The 15,255-nt window shown below is 38.9% G+C and overlaps 1 protein-coding gene across 3 annotated transcripts in view; it reads left to right on the forward strand.

The window, feature by feature from the left end:
- CUBN (cubilin) overlaps nucleotides 1–15,255 on the forward strand; it is a 134,123-nt gene that overhangs the window by 94,160 nt on the left and 24,708 nt on the right. For all 3 annotated transcript variants that reach the window (XM_088524335.1, XM_088524332.1, XM_088524334.1), the window contains 8 exons: nucleotides 1,393–1,564; nucleotides 2,545–2,751; nucleotides 4,999–5,148; nucleotides 6,027–6,148; nucleotides 7,944–8,169; nucleotides 10,103–10,290; nucleotides 12,593–12,749; nucleotides 13,969–14,118. In XM_088524335.1, the coding sequence (XP_088380461.1) occupies nucleotides 1,393–1,564; nucleotides 2,545–2,751; nucleotides 4,999–5,148; nucleotides 6,027–6,148; nucleotides 7,944–8,169; nucleotides 10,103–10,290; nucleotides 12,593–12,749; nucleotides 13,969–14,118 (1,372 nt within the window). The remainder of the gene's footprint in view (nucleotides 1–1,392; nucleotides 1,565–2,544; nucleotides 2,752–4,998; nucleotides 5,149–6,026; nucleotides 6,149–7,943; nucleotides 8,170–10,102; nucleotides 10,291–12,592; nucleotides 12,750–13,968; nucleotides 14,119–15,255) is intronic.

Consider the following 15,255-nt stretch of genomic DNA (forward strand, 5'->3'; position numbering starts at 1 on the left):
ATAGGAATAGTAAGGACAAATGGAAAGAAGGACGTTAAGAAAGACATCAAGGAGAGAACCTCATCCCTTATTTTCCTCTGTATGTGGGCACAAAGTCCATCAGTCAAATTTCAAGTCTCTCTTGACTCTGGAGGTTGTTACTTCTATTATAATTTTGAAAAATAAGACTATCAGAAGTTGCAAGAAATGTCTGATGCTCACAGATTTTGCAAAGATGGTGGGGAAAATCCACATTTTTCTCTCTCTTCATCACCTTCACCTCTAAACAGATAGGTTGTTAATTTGGGCCCAGCAGAAAATAAAAAACAAAAGCAAACAAAAAAAAAGGTAACACAACACAGAGCTGGGATGAATCAGATGTACAAAAGCTCAGAAATATGGTTCCTTTTATAAAAGCATCAGAAAGGGGAAGTAGTGCTGTGAAGTGTGATGCTCTGAAGACTAAGGCAAAGGCTGAAACAAGTGGGAGCAAGGGATCCATCTCCTCCTCCTTTTCCAGTGAAGCAGAGGTCCACTAAGTATTTTCTGTATCTTGGTTCCTACCAATAGATCTAGTTTGGTTTTCTATTTGCTGAGATGATTGGTGCAACACGTTAATTAGCTTTAGCATAATCAGAAGTTAGCTCATGCACATATGCCCAAGTGACAGAAGTAACTCTCCCTTGTAACATGTAGCCAGATGATCTTCACCTCCCTATTTTCCTTCACAGATGCTATGGACAGACCATGGGAGCTGGCTTCTTAGCAATTAAAGAAGTAATGATTACTGAAAGAATGAGCTGTCCTGCTTGCTTTTGTGTCATTAACACTCTTACATATTCCAAATTTCAGAGGAAAATGCCTTTACTGCTTTGCCTGTGTTTGCTAAGATAGTCATAAAAGGAAGGAAAATAACTCCTAGGCTGATGGCTGTATGAAAGAAACTGTTCAAAATCTATTTAGCTTATCAAAAAGTGAAATGTTTGAGTTAATCAAGAAATGCCTAGTGGTGCTGAATATTTCGCAAAAGATTTTTCGATAAAGCTCATATTTGCCTTAACAAGTATATGAAGATGGCTATCTGAAATGTAATGCAAATTATTGGTATCTGGCCTTATTAGGTGATTCAAACTCTACATATTGGGATAAAGTACTATATAATTTCCCTCAAATAATGTTTTAATATGCATGCATGTTTGTGTTGGGAATATGTTTATGTTTTGCCAAAATGCAATTTTAATGCTTTACCTCTGAGCCCCATCCATTCAAGTCAATGGAAGTTTTTCCTAAGGTTTTTGAATTGGGGATTCTGTCCTTCTGTAAAGGACAGAAATGAACCACATATTAAAGACGTGAAGCATTTTTCAGTGATACCACACATAGATCTCCTAAGAGTGTGTTCTGACCCAACAGGTTTACAATGGCCTCAGACCGGATTCCCCCCGACTGGCTAAGCTGTGTGGCGAGAGTAATCCAGGCACTCAGGTGAAATCTTCTGGAAACACAATGAGAGTAGTTTTGGTGACAGATACGTCCGGTACAGCCAGAGGCTTCAGTGTCTCATACACATCTAATGAAGATGCAGGTACCATTTGTTTTTGAGTTAACGTCAAATGATTAATCTATGTTGAGTGGTTTCATAACTAAAATACTGATGAATGTCAAAAAAATGGCCTAGACTAATAACATTTTTTTTCTATTGTACATGCCTGGATGGGACCAGATGATCTATTTTTAATTAGCTGAAAGGATTTGAAAAAATGTTGAGTGTCTCGAAGTCATGGACTTCATGTTCCTATTATGTCCAACTTCAAATGGAAGGAAAAACAATCTCCATTATGGATCATTCACTCCTTACTCCCACTGCTGAGTTATCGTCTTTGCCTACTTAGTATTGAGTAAAAGATGTACTGATGTTGGCTTATCCATGAACAGATCCAAAAGACATAATGGCATAGACAATTTAAATAATTCATGTGCTTCCTTATTACCCAGGAAGGGTAAGTAATTACTGAAGCTTGTCAAAGTGCAGTTAACCTATTTTGCAAGCCCAGCCTCCAGAGAGGAGACAGCTGGCAGAACCTTATTATATTACAGTCTTGTGTCTTTCAATCTTGATTTTTCCCTCAAGCATTCACTCTCTGGAGAATCAGTGTATTGCTTTTGAGGGTATGTTGCCAGAGAAATTGTCCTCCCTCGAGTTTAGGATAGGTAACGGGTAGGGCTCAGCACTGCTGAGCAGGATGTGCGGTGTGATTTCATCAAAAAACTCAATAATGATTGTCCTATTGCTAGTGCTGCTAAAATATTTTATTTGATGTTCAGAATAATTGTTGCTCCTGCTTTTTATATGTGTGTTTAAGACCTCGGAATAACTTTCAGGCACTAAACAAAAATGCTCTTGTACACAGCAGTAGACTATAAAAAAGGAAGAAGTTGGAACATGTTTTGGTCTAATCCCTAAATATGCCTGCTAACATGAGCATATGAGAATAAATGGAAGATTTTTTTTGTTCATACTGAAAATTATTCTTAATTTAAAATAAGTTACATTTTTTTGTGCAGTTTGTGGTGGAACCCTTACTGGATATGCAGGCGGGAATTTCTCTTCCCCTGGTTATGATGGTGTTAAGAATTACACAAGTAACCTGAACTGCGAATGGACCATTGAAAACCCCTCCCACTATAATTCATCCATATATGTCTACTTTGAGGACTTCCACTTGGAGCATCACCAGGACTGCCAGTATGACTACCTGGAATTACGAATAGGTTTGTATGCTCAGTGGGGTGTGGATTAAGCCTATGAATATTGTGTGTATAAGATGTGTACTTCTTAGGCCAGGAGCGGGTTTTCACTGCCAGAGTAATGGATGCATGAATAGAGTCACCTGTTCTTTTGGAGTGGGGGGAAAAAAGCAAAAGTGGACAGGTAGCTATGCAGAATAAATCATTACAAAGCTTACAACACACTCCTGACACTCTCTTTACCTCAGCCATGAATTTTCACCTCTTCTTCCTTGAAAGATGGTAGTTAGGGAGAGGTTGGAGCCATCCTAACAATTCATTTGGTCCACAACCCATTCTCTCCCTTCTCCTGAGATGCCTCCAGGGACAGAAGGAGTGACATAAAAAATACTTTAAATATTCACAGGCTCTGGGATTTATCCTTTTGTATCCTAAAAGGTGATTCTCCAAAAACAAAACTGTATTTCCCAAGCTATAGCATCACAAAATACAGACCTAAAACACTGAAGAGGAAAGCAATCTCAACACTGATGCACCAGTAGTATCTCTGTATATTTGAACATCTTCAGCTGTCTGTCAGAAAAAGGAGCAGGAAATGTCATATGAAAATTGCTCAACTAATGCCAAGTGTAGTATGAAAGCTCCAGGTGTTGTCCTCATTGAGAGGTTGTATCTGTGAGTCCCAGAGAGCAGACTCTAATTTACAAGGAAATTGTTTCTGAAAGGTGGGAGAGATTGAGGACAGGAATCTGTTGAATCTTTATTTGCATTCATTTGAATAGGAATTCTTTATTGCAAAGCATTTTTTGTTTGTTTGTTTGTTTTTGTTTTCTGTCCAGAGAAAAAACACACATTGCTTTATAGCCTAAGAATTCCCTCCAGCTTCGACTGGAGTTGGGAAAGCTGAGAAGCAAAAAAAAATAATAATAAAATATATCTGGTCAGTTAGCCATCAATTCCCACTACACTCATTCCTTTGTTAGCTCAGGTCTTCAGGCAATACAATCAAAGGAAAGGGGAAAAAGCATAGTCTTGTTTGCTCTAAACAGTTTGACTATATGAATAGAAATGTTCACTTTGGCCATACTAATGGCCAAATGGAGCTTTGATTGCACAAGAATAGTCTCATGTCAAAGGCAGAGTTCCCTAATTCTGCTGCATACGCTCTCAGGTAGCATTTAGTGAGCAATGAGATGCAGAAGGTGCAGCAGGTCACTAAACTCCAATAGATGCTGCTTGAGACTCCCAACACAACAAATGTGAATTTGGGGAAAACTCCAATTCAGTAATAGTCACCTAGGAGATCCTAAATGAAGATGAGATATAAGAAATTCTTTTAAGTCACCTGGGCAACATATGGATATTAAGTTAAATATAAAGGCAGAAAGGACTTTCTGTATTCCCTGAGGAATATTTAACCCACAAAGACAAAACAAATATTTAGAATTTCATAACGTAAAACTTAACATTAAATTATGATATCAGTCACATATGTGTAATTTGTACATGATAGTATAGCTGTACATATTACTACAGTTAGATATGCACGTTACTCTTGGGTTCAAGAAACTTTTGACTTTTGTGGATATTTGTTTTTTTCAGACCATTCCCTTCAGCTTGAGCCAAATCTCACAGATTTATTGTAAGAACACTTTTGCTTATCAGTAGTCTGATATTTGTCATAGTAGACATTTATCTGTGACATTTATGGCCAACTAGACATCCATGAAAGCAGTGATAGATGTCCAGACCTTTTTATACTTTTAGGAGAAAGAGACTGTGTAAACTTGGCCACTCTTGTCATGCTGTTTTAGGAAGTGCAAAAAAAGGAAAAGTGTATGCCATACTTTAATAATGAATGTAATTACTACTATTTTTTCTAAAACTGCTATTTATCGTGAATGTCTTCTGCTAGTACATACCAGTATGTTCTTTAGTGCTTGTTAACATGTAGTAGAAAGACAGATTGCACTTTTTTTTTCTGTGTAGTTTATATTAACAGAATTTTAGTATCTCCCTGCTACAAAGCATTTTAAAAGGTGGCTGTCATTGTATATGACAGAAAGATGAAGCTACTCAGCTATGTTACTTGGAATACCCTCTACCAGGGCTTCGAACACACCCTGAAGCTTCTACCTCTGGCTCTGCTGCCTTCTTTGAGGAAACAGCCTGTTTATTTTGCATCTATTCATATGAATGTATGTATTTCTTTCAGTTACTAGAGTTATTTTAGGATTTAAAAACTGTATTTTTTTGCTTTTTCTTACTCAGGGGGTGCTGATGGAGAGCTAATAGCCAGACTCTGCGGCCAGGCCGCACCATCGGTGCCACTGGCAATAGCTGCCCCCTGGATCTGGGTGCGCTTTGTAAGTGATGAAACCACAGAAGATAAAGGATTTTCAGCCCATTACACTTTTGAAGGTAAATGATATAACTGACTCGGTGGCTGTGGCAGTTTTGGGGAATGTTGCCATTAATCTGGTGATGCTGAGAATTTTTACTACAGGATCAGCTCCCAAAAAGTCCTCAAAAATTACACAGACCCATTGCTATTTATATCCATCTCAGGCAAACATGTGCTAGCAATTGAAAACTCAGATTTATTTTCTGCTTCACTGTTCCCATTCTCTGAACTGCATTTGAGTTCTTGCAATGCAGTGCAACACTCAGAACAGCTGGTTTCTCTTGGGAATAGGAACATAACAGGTAACATGAGCCAAGTTTGAGTTACTTCAAATAGGCCTCCAGAATGCCAGCACGGCCGAGACACATTCTCCTGCTTGAACCTTTGCACTCATTTTGAAACCCACTCAAAGCTGTATCAGTGCAAATTACACCACTTTGCCATTTACGGGCCAGCACAACTGTTCTTACTGTCACAGCTGAATTTAGCCTTGCTGCTTATCTAGACACATCATCAACTTTTTGACTTGGTTGTGTTGCTCTAGGAACAGCTCTGGTTTGGTTAGGTGTCCGAGATAAGTAAATGGAAGATAAGGTAGAAGAGACAGCTCTAAGGGTCAACTGGCAAAGGTTTTGCAAAGCTGTGTTAAGTGCCAAAATAAAAACAAACTAACTTCAAGGTCACTGAATCTGCTTACTTACTATTCTATGAAAAATATTAAAAATTTTGGATTTTCCCAAGTGAATTGGGATATACCTATATAAGTCCTATTTACCTATATAAGTCCTATTTGAATGTGTTTTAGTACTGTTTCAAGTTCAATAATATTCCAGTCAATTGCTTACTGAGTTCAGTTTTAAAATGTAAGGAATTGCTATCTTTTTTTTTCCTCCAGCTTGTGGTGGTATACAGTCAGGTGAAGGTGGAGTTATCTCAAGTCCTAACTACCCAGAGCCTTATAGCAACTTGAATCGCTGCTCCTGGCTGCTAGAAGCTCCTGAAGGTGAAACCATCACTGTGAGTAACACAATGCTGAAGAGCCTTATGAATACAGCTGGTTGTGAATAACATCCCCTGAGTCTGGAGGAAAAGGTTTTAAAGAATTTAGAAAATGGAAAATGTGAAGAAATGTTATATTTCACCATCAGTCTTACATAGGAAATGGGAAATCAAAGAAAACCAACCTGGACTGTGCATTTTTAAAAGACAGAAACATTCTAATGAAACTCAATCCTAGGATTTTTCCGAGATCCTAAGCCTGATTTTTGCTTTAAAGCAATGTCTCTCTATGTGTATGGAGTTGAAATAGCTTATGTTGTTAAAAGTTCATGGAGAAGTGTTCACTCATGAGAATACATCAGCACTGAAAGTGTTTACTCACCTATGGAAAGGAAAAGTTACAAGCTATTATCAAATTATTTCATGTCTTCATGATTAATCTGGATTTGAATATAGTTGTTTTATACTAATTACATGAGAGGGTGCTCACTCACCGAGTTCTCTGACTGATCCTTTGGAGAACAGGCCCAGTCCCTTTGGAAAACTTTTGAGGCCCTGTCAGTGACTTGGCAGGTCTAGATCAGGAAAAACACTCAGAAAGCAATTTTGTAAACCATACTGCGTAGTTTCAAATTTAGAGTTTTTCATTAATTTCCATATCATATTTTTCTTGCTTACAACTACAGAGATGCCTCTTATAAATGCCAGCCCGTGGTCCTAACTACTCTGCTGCGTGGTATTTTGATAACTACCTGGGTACTTGCTCATTTTCAGAGAATACAAAAAGATCTCAGTACAACACAGAATCTGTATTTATTCCACATATTTATTTATACCATAACTAATCTTAATCATATGTAAGTAAAATCTTTTTTTCTAAGAAGATTGAGCAGTAGCACGCTCAGTGAAGGCAGACTAACCTTTTCCATTATAAGCTGCCAGTTTCAGTTGCTGGTAGAGTTCCAGCGTCAACCATTTGAGCTAAATTTGTCTGTATTTGCTCTTTGCCTTGGGCAGCGCTCTTTTGGGGATGAATAAATACAAAAGTTACAGGGAGAAGTACCATATATTTGCTAAACTTTTTCACAAAAGTTCCAATTCTGGTAACTAGCAATAATACCTTATTGAATTAAAGTCATTAGCGTATATCAATACTGCAGCATCAGCAAATCCAGGAGCCTACTTGATCAGCAGATCTAAATCTTTGACCTGGAAATCCCACCAGTGTGCATCAGTCCAAGGACAAATAGGTTCATTGTGGGGGGCAGCGAGTGGCAGTAGCTGCCTGCCCAGCACAGCCTACTGAAATGATCTCTCCAGACCTGCAGAAACCAAACATGCAGCTTTTTTCTTTCAGGTTGAAGGGAAAACAACATTATTTTCAGCAAACCTTAAATATTCTGATTCGAAATGGGAGGAGAAATAAATCCCAGGCTTTCTGCTTTAGCAGTGTTCATATGTGAATGCGCAACTTAATATTTTAAGACCTTAAGATTTCACGGCCTTGAGATCAGGGAAGTTGTTCAAAACCAGTGCACACCCCAGACATTTCTGAATTGCATGCTTAACTTTAAGCATACCGTTAATTCCCATCAATACCAATTTTGAACCTCTATGTTCATCTTCTATCTCTCTCTCCATGCTAAGTAGCTGCAGTTACTTCTAACAGCGAGATTTCGAGTGGCATTTATAGGAAAGCATGAAGGTCAGGCAGCTGAGCACTGTGTTGGGATGGCTATGGGATGTGGCTGGAATTGCTCTGACCCCTCTGCCAGTGGCGTTAAATCCTGCATGTTGCTTTTGTGTGTTACAGCTCACTTTTACAGCCTTCCACCTTGAAAGTCACTCACTCTGTAAGTGGGACTCGCTTACTATCCTGAACGGTGGCTCTCCTGGATCTCCTGTCATAGGACAATATTGTGGAAGTCGGTCGCCTGGGACCATTCAGTCTGGTTCTAACAAACTAGTTGTGATCTTTAACTCTGACCATTCAGTCCAAGGAGGTGGCTTTTACGCAACGTGGGCAGCAGAATCTCTAGGTAAGAGAAAAATAATTGTCTTTCTTTTCTTTAGTCTAGCATGGCAGCCTATTGGTAGCCTAGTTCATCATGTCTATTTAGCACTTTTCAGACACAATGTGAAAGAGGTCTCCTTCTCTTTTAGTAAGTTTTCATTTCAGAAAAAAAAAAATACCTGTTAAGATCTTCAGCATCCCTCAGAGGAGCCAGGGCTAAGATAGTCAAGAGTTAAGCCAGTGTTGTCTGACCTTACATGATGAAATCAAATTTGGATATATATTTACTTTTTAAGCCTCCTGCGGATAGATTCCTGATGTCTGTAAAATGATATCATGTTCATTATGCTCCCGGCAGTGTCTCAGAGGCTATGAGACATTTCATTTCTCAAATAATGTTTGTTTCACAATTTGATTTGTTTAAATACCTAAAACTAGAAAGAAGTCAGGTTCAAAACAGAGGAGCCGGTAGAACTTTTCTAAGAATGTGTTTGACTCAACAGCCTAAAAACCCTTCCACTTCAATGGAGATGTTCTTACCCTTTCAAAGGTGGAATACTTAGAAGATTGCAGAGGTGAATTTTAAGGAGTTACCTCCTCCCTTCTGTTGAAATTATCATCTCTTGTGTGAGAAAAGTAAGGTAACTGACAGGTGCAATCCTTCTGGCTGACACAGATTGAATTTCTATTAGTTACCTACCTAATAGTTTTGACATGGCCTGTTGTGCCTCCCTTGAAGGGTGGTAACTGCCCATATACAGTGTCCTTATAAAATATCAATAGTTGGGCTTGTGTGAATGTATACTGGCGTGTCCATGTCATCTAATCTGGTTCTGACACTTTTTCCTCTTGTCACTAGGGTTTTGTACATAAAATCCTTCATTGGTGTAGTGGACATTAGCACACATATGTGGTGTGTGCAGTAGGTATCTGCTTTGTGAAAGGCCATTTCTCGTTTTAAACACTTGGCTTTGTTTCCCTTGCTCTCTTACATCAATATTTGTCGAATGAGAATCTATTGCTTTATACTTTTGTATGTGCAAGAAAACTAGGTCTCACATCCTTCTAAACAGAATTGCTATTATCTTAAATAGAAAAATGAAAAAATAAAATCTTCATTTTAAAGCTTATATATATATATGTTCCATTGAAGAGAAAAAAAGTAAACGTTACTCTTTACTCTTACTGTACTCTTTATTCTTACATCATCTCTGAAGTAATACCAGATTGTTAGTGCTTTATGCATAGCCCTAGTAAATTATTTTTGGCAGAGTATTTGCGAGTATGTTTCAACTTCTCTGAACTATGTATAGGAACATGAGCTGAAATAGAGCCATGACTAGCTATTCCTCTTTACAAATTAATCTGTTAACAATATTTTAAAGGCATCCATTTAGCTGTCTCCATAATGCAGTTCACAGGGTTGCCTGGGCTGGAGGGGAAATCATCATTCTGCCTGGGGTCAACAGATGTAGCCTGAGTAGATTCACATGTGGAACTGTAATATTCGCCTGTTACAGCAATTGACTGAGGTTTTGTCCCCTGGGCATTTCCCTGAGTGGCTGTCAGCCACAAAGTGCCTGCCATGATGCATGGGAGGGAACCTGCACAGTGTGGGAGAAGCTCCTCATTGGGGTGTTTCTAGCCTTCATTCTCTGTGTGAGCAGAAGTCACTCCTGACTGTCAGGAGCATGCAGGACCAGGGCAAAACTGGCATGCACAAGGAACTTGTGAGGAAGAGAAAGAAAAGCACCAAGAGGACCTCCTCTGCACTGTAGCTCTTCGCTGCAGGGGTGGGAGAATGAAAAAACAGCAACGGGGTAGGGGGGGAATGATGGCTCAGCAGGTACCAGGGCACTCTTGTTCTTGCAGCCACAGCAGCCATTCAAAGCTGAGCGGTGTGGGAGCACCAGCAGGAGATACTTGGAGCATCTCTCACATGTCTCTACTCTCTCTAGGTTGTGGTGGAATCCTTCATTCAGATAATGGTGTGATCAAGTCTCCTCATTGGCCTCAGAACTTTCCCACGAACACGAGATGCACGTGGACCATCATTACGCATGAAAGCAAACACTTGGAGATGAACTTTCACAGCAACTTCCACATCCCAGATAGCAGTGGGAGCTGCCAGAGCAGTTACGTGAAGGTAAAACAGAGGTTGGTGTGAGATCAGCAGAGCAATGTTTAATCAGCCATGATTCCAGAATCTTCTTTTTCAATCATGGTTATGTCTGTTAAGACTCAAAATCCAGGAAATATAAACTAAAGTCCATGTACAGTGCAGTCTGTTTTTCATGTGCTTCCAGAATTGGCTTGTATATATTATTAATTTTTGGCAGCACATTCATGATGTCTCAAAAATGAGCAATATGAAAAAAGTACCATACAGCTTCAGAACCAGGAAACAATGAGAAATATGCTGTAATGAAAAGGCCTTTTCAATTATGCTGATGAATAAAAATATATGAATGTGACACTATAATTCTGCAAAACTTCATTATAAATGTGTATAAGCTGTTCAAATTGTCCTAATCCCTCTGTTTTTTATCTCAAAGAACAAAGATAGCTTTCTTATTCTTCATAGGTTGTCAAGAGCCACTTGTTTTCAAGGCAGTTGAACAGAGTGGACATGCTTTGAATTTTTCAGTGTAATTTATTTTTCTCAGGCATTTGGCAAATGTTCAGTGGTTTTGTGTTCATTTTCTCCATAGCAGTACAACTCCCACATGCAATAAGGGGCTAACATAATTCTCAACATGCAGGAAAACTTGAACAGCTGTACATCTGATCTATGCCTAGCAGCTTACAAACCTTAAGAGCACTCGTGTTTGCAGGTAGTGAAAAAAATAATTATCAAATTTGTATTTTCAAAGGCTGCTTCTCTGATTAATTACTCTAATATGTTGCAATAATGTTCCACTAGTACAGAACAAGTCTTACCGCTACCCAATAAAGGTGCTTTAAATTCAGATTTCTAATCTGTCCTGAATGTTGTGTGCACAGCTGGTTTTAAATGGACAAAACAGTCAATTGAGATGCAGTCCTTAGAGAAAAACCTGAATTATTGATGTTGTCTAGCTCCATTTTTGAATGTTCAGTTTTAAATGTGTGAAGGTCTCTGGATATGAGAAATTGCTGAGCAGGTGTAAGTTTCTCCTATGTATTCTTAGGTAAGCAGCCAAAAAAAAAGAGGAATCCAAAATCAATAGTGACTTTGCAAAATCTTGGCCAGGCTGTGGATTCTTTATATTAATCCCTGGAGCATATACTGCCCCAAACACCTGGCTAGATGAATGAGCATATGTATATACTTACAGCATAACCTTTGGCTAACCTTTGTTTGGGAGGGTTTCTTAGAGCAATCACAGTTTTCTGTGATTTTGTTCTAGTTCCACTCAGATTTCTTTAAAATATATTACTTTTTAAATTAAATATTATTTGTTTCTTAGGTATTTTTGATATAAGGGACCAGGAAAAAAATATGTTTAAACACACTGATGCAGAGTAAATGTATTATTGTGGTAAATCCCTTTTTTACTTTTTTCTAAAATGAAAGTTTTAAGTCCTTGGCAATAAACATCCTGATTCTGGAAATGATTTACTCATGCAGGAACATCACACATTCATGCATATGTTTCATTTTATGTGTGCTGAAATTCGGTGCTTAAAGTGTGAGCCTGAAGTACATGAAATAGTTACTTGAATGAGTTTTCACTTAAATACCTACTTTAAGTTAAACCTGAATGTGGCTCATGAATGTGTAGCTTGCTTGACTGTAAATTGGCTATTAGTACAGCTGAAATAATATAAAAAATACTGTATTTTTTCTTTTTTGTGTGTGTGTGAAAAACTATTTTTAACTCCATATATCATTTGATATTTGTTATTAAACAAGTGAATGCAACCCAATAACTGGAATTTTTGATTAGCAAGACTAGATATTAAGAATTCAGACATTCCAATCTGGAGCTTTATATTACCCTAGCACACTGGCTTGGGTTTTTATGGGCGTTATGAATAGCATGATGATTGCATTTAATATTTCACTGTATACATATGTATTCATATGAAGAGAGTGTATGGAGATAAGTTATCAAAATGGAGGTAGGCAATGATGAATATAAAATGTTTCTCTCCATCTCCCTGGACCTCATCTACTTTGACCCTGCTTGCAGCAGGGTTGAACAAGATGACCCCAAGTGCCTTTAAGAGGCCCCTAGCCACCAACCTTACCCTGAGACTCACTCCTTGGAGCTGTCTCCACTGGCTCCAAAGGGAGCAGATTCTATAGCTCCAATGTATCCACATGTCTTAGGTTTCAGTGTGAGATGAATCCCACTCTGCCTTGATAGGAAGAAGGATTAATTGCATGTGTAATTTCTGGTAATGTGTTCCCACAAACTGAAGCCTTTGAAAGCACTGAGCCATTTCCAATCTGGTCTTGTCAGGTGTGGAGAGGAAATGGTGATGAAGAAGCAGCTTTGCTAACCAGAGGATGTGGAAGTTCAGCTCCTGACCCTGTTGTTGCTCCAGCCAATGTGATAACGACAGTATTTCAGTCTCAGGATGCCCCTGGGCAAGGTTTCTCTGCATCTTTCATAAGCAGTAAGTGACCTTAAAGCCAGTTGGCTGTTATAGTAGTCCATTTTAGATTAGCTTTATTTGTCTGCGTAACTCAGTCCAGCAAAGCATTGAAGCCTCTGCCCAGCTTTTGAACACAAGAGTTCCCTTCCTGAATGCAACGGAGTTGCTGTTGTGCCCCAGCCTTGGGACTTGCCAGAACCTCTTGTAACTACAACTTTTTAAGCTGTTTTTAGCCCCCTCTGACTTTTTGAACAGGCTTTAAGAGTTTGTTTCTCTTCAGTTGAACTGTTTGTAAACTAAAGCTATAACCTGAATGAAAAAGGGAAAAGAATCTGTTCATTTGGCAATTTTAAACCATTTCTTTCTTTCAAAGTCCATGCTGAAATTGTAGTTCCTCCTGTGTATGGGACAGCCTATGTCCTTCACATAAACTGTTCTCGGGAGGAGAAATGACTCCTTGACATCTCGTCTGGCTATTGCTTTGCTTTGTTGCTGTAGTTGCATTTTATGTGGCTCAAGAGGAATTCTTGGGATGGCCTCTCCATTTCCTTCACGATGGCATGTGCTCTGTGAGGGCCAAGTCCACTGGAAGAACGGGAGACGTGTTCAATTTTGAGGGGGGTCTTTTTGCAGGTTGCTGCCAAAGCAAGCCGCTTTCCCTTCACTGGCTTCAGATTAAAACAGAAGGAAATGAAGTGCTTAAAATAAGACACTGCTGAAGTATACTGAGGTCTGAACTGAAGCTGCTTTTGATTTTCTGATTTTCTGATACTTGCTCTGCTGTCAGTATCAATGAACAGCAAAGTGCAAACAACTGAGTGGAGGCAATCACAGGCAATATGTGCCTGTTCCTAATCTTTTACTAGCATCTTAGTATGTACAGCTCTCTTTTACTTTAAGTCTATAATTTAAAATAAAAAGAAAGCCCAAGGAAAATGGCAATTGGCATCCTTCTAGTCAGGGGGCTGGGGACTATGGCCTGGCCTTTATATGGCCAGAGATACTGTGTGGGACTTGAGGCAAGAAGGCCCCGTGCTCCCCAGGACACGACTGTGTGCTTGTGTAGGACCCACCTGTGTTCCCAGGCTGTGCCTTACACCCCTTGGATGGTCCTCTTTGACCAGCCTCTTCAGGAGGGACGAGGTGCTAGCAGGGACAAAACTAGTGGTTTTGTCAGTGCACAATCAGAAGATGTTGCCACTTGGGATTATAACCATATGTCATTTGCTTCTATCTGCAGGATGTGGAGTGAATTTCACTGGCCCCGCAGGCCGCATTGTGTCTCCCAACTACCCTAGTCAGTATGACGACAACCTGAACTGCACCTACGTCATCGATCAGGGACCAGAGGCACTGGTGATCCTAGAGTTTGACACTTTCGACTTGGAAGGTAACTGTTCTTTGTAGCTCCAGTATATGCTATGAGGTACAGGAGTCTCATAGCATGGAAAGTGGGTGGTACTCTAATTATTTGCTGGTCCATTCTGACAGGCAAGCAGTTACAGCATTAATTAGCAGTTCAGCTTTGTGTCAGTGACATGTTCCAGAAGAGCAGAAGATAAAGCTCATCTGTTGATGAATATCTCGCAGCGATTAAGTGGGGAGTCTGCCAGGTGGTTAGAGTATAAGATTGACCAAATGGAGTGTTTGTTCCTGCCTTTATTTACTTTTTTTTTTTTTTTTTGTCACTGACTCACTTTGTTATCTCAGGGCAGCTGCTTTGTTTTTCAGTCTTTCTATTTCTTTAATAAAATTGGTGTAAATATACTTAGGTGTTACACAAGGATCCAAGAACATCTAAATAATATTTGTGGAACTGCTTTGTGAAATTAGGGGAAAGACTGCAGTAGTTAAAAAATCTACAAAAGTTGTTATGCTGTCCTTGCCTGTCAACAGAAAAGGCCCTCTTCAGATTTTCAAATTTGCTAGTATTCAGTGAGGGAAGAGCAGGTATCACATTCTAGTTTCATTGGTTTGAATGGTCAAAATTTGCTTTGGTATTTCACATATTTTGAGGTCATCTAAAGTCACCTTGTCCCCTTAGCAATTTGGACAAATTGAGAGCTGAGTAATTTGTTACTGAGGTTTGATCGCTTTTTCTTTTCTTTTTTTTTTTCCCAAACCAATTCACAAAGTCAGTAGTCAGGCTTCTAGTCTTTTTAAGTTTTCAAAAGGATTTAACAGGATTTTTGGATTTTAAAAATATGTTGGTCTGAACTTAGTTTAGATCTGAGTCAAAGATTGATTTGATTGTGATTTAGTCTGAAATCTTTTGTTCACCCCCCTAGTACAAACTATTTTGAGAATAATATATATGCATATACGTAAACCACAGAAATTACATGATTTTTTCATGTAGAAGACACTATTATTCTGCAGGATCAGTAGATATATCAAAACATCAGCCTGAATCAAAGTGGGCCTATTTTGACATCTGTCTGCATCCATACGTTACTGTTCTGTGCTCTGTGCATTCAGTTACTTTATAAATGGATTCAAGTTTTTATTATTAAAAAGATTAGAGCAA

The sequence above is a fragment of the Tinamus guttatus genome, unplaced genomic scaffold (genome assembly GCF_059628265.1).
Source record: "Tinamus guttatus ecotype Peru unplaced genomic scaffold, ASM5962826v1 Tinamus_guttatus_pri_ptg000209l, whole genome shotgun sequence".
Classification (NCBI taxonomy): Eukaryota; Metazoa; Chordata; class Aves; order Tinamiformes; family Tinamidae; genus Tinamus; species Tinamus guttatus.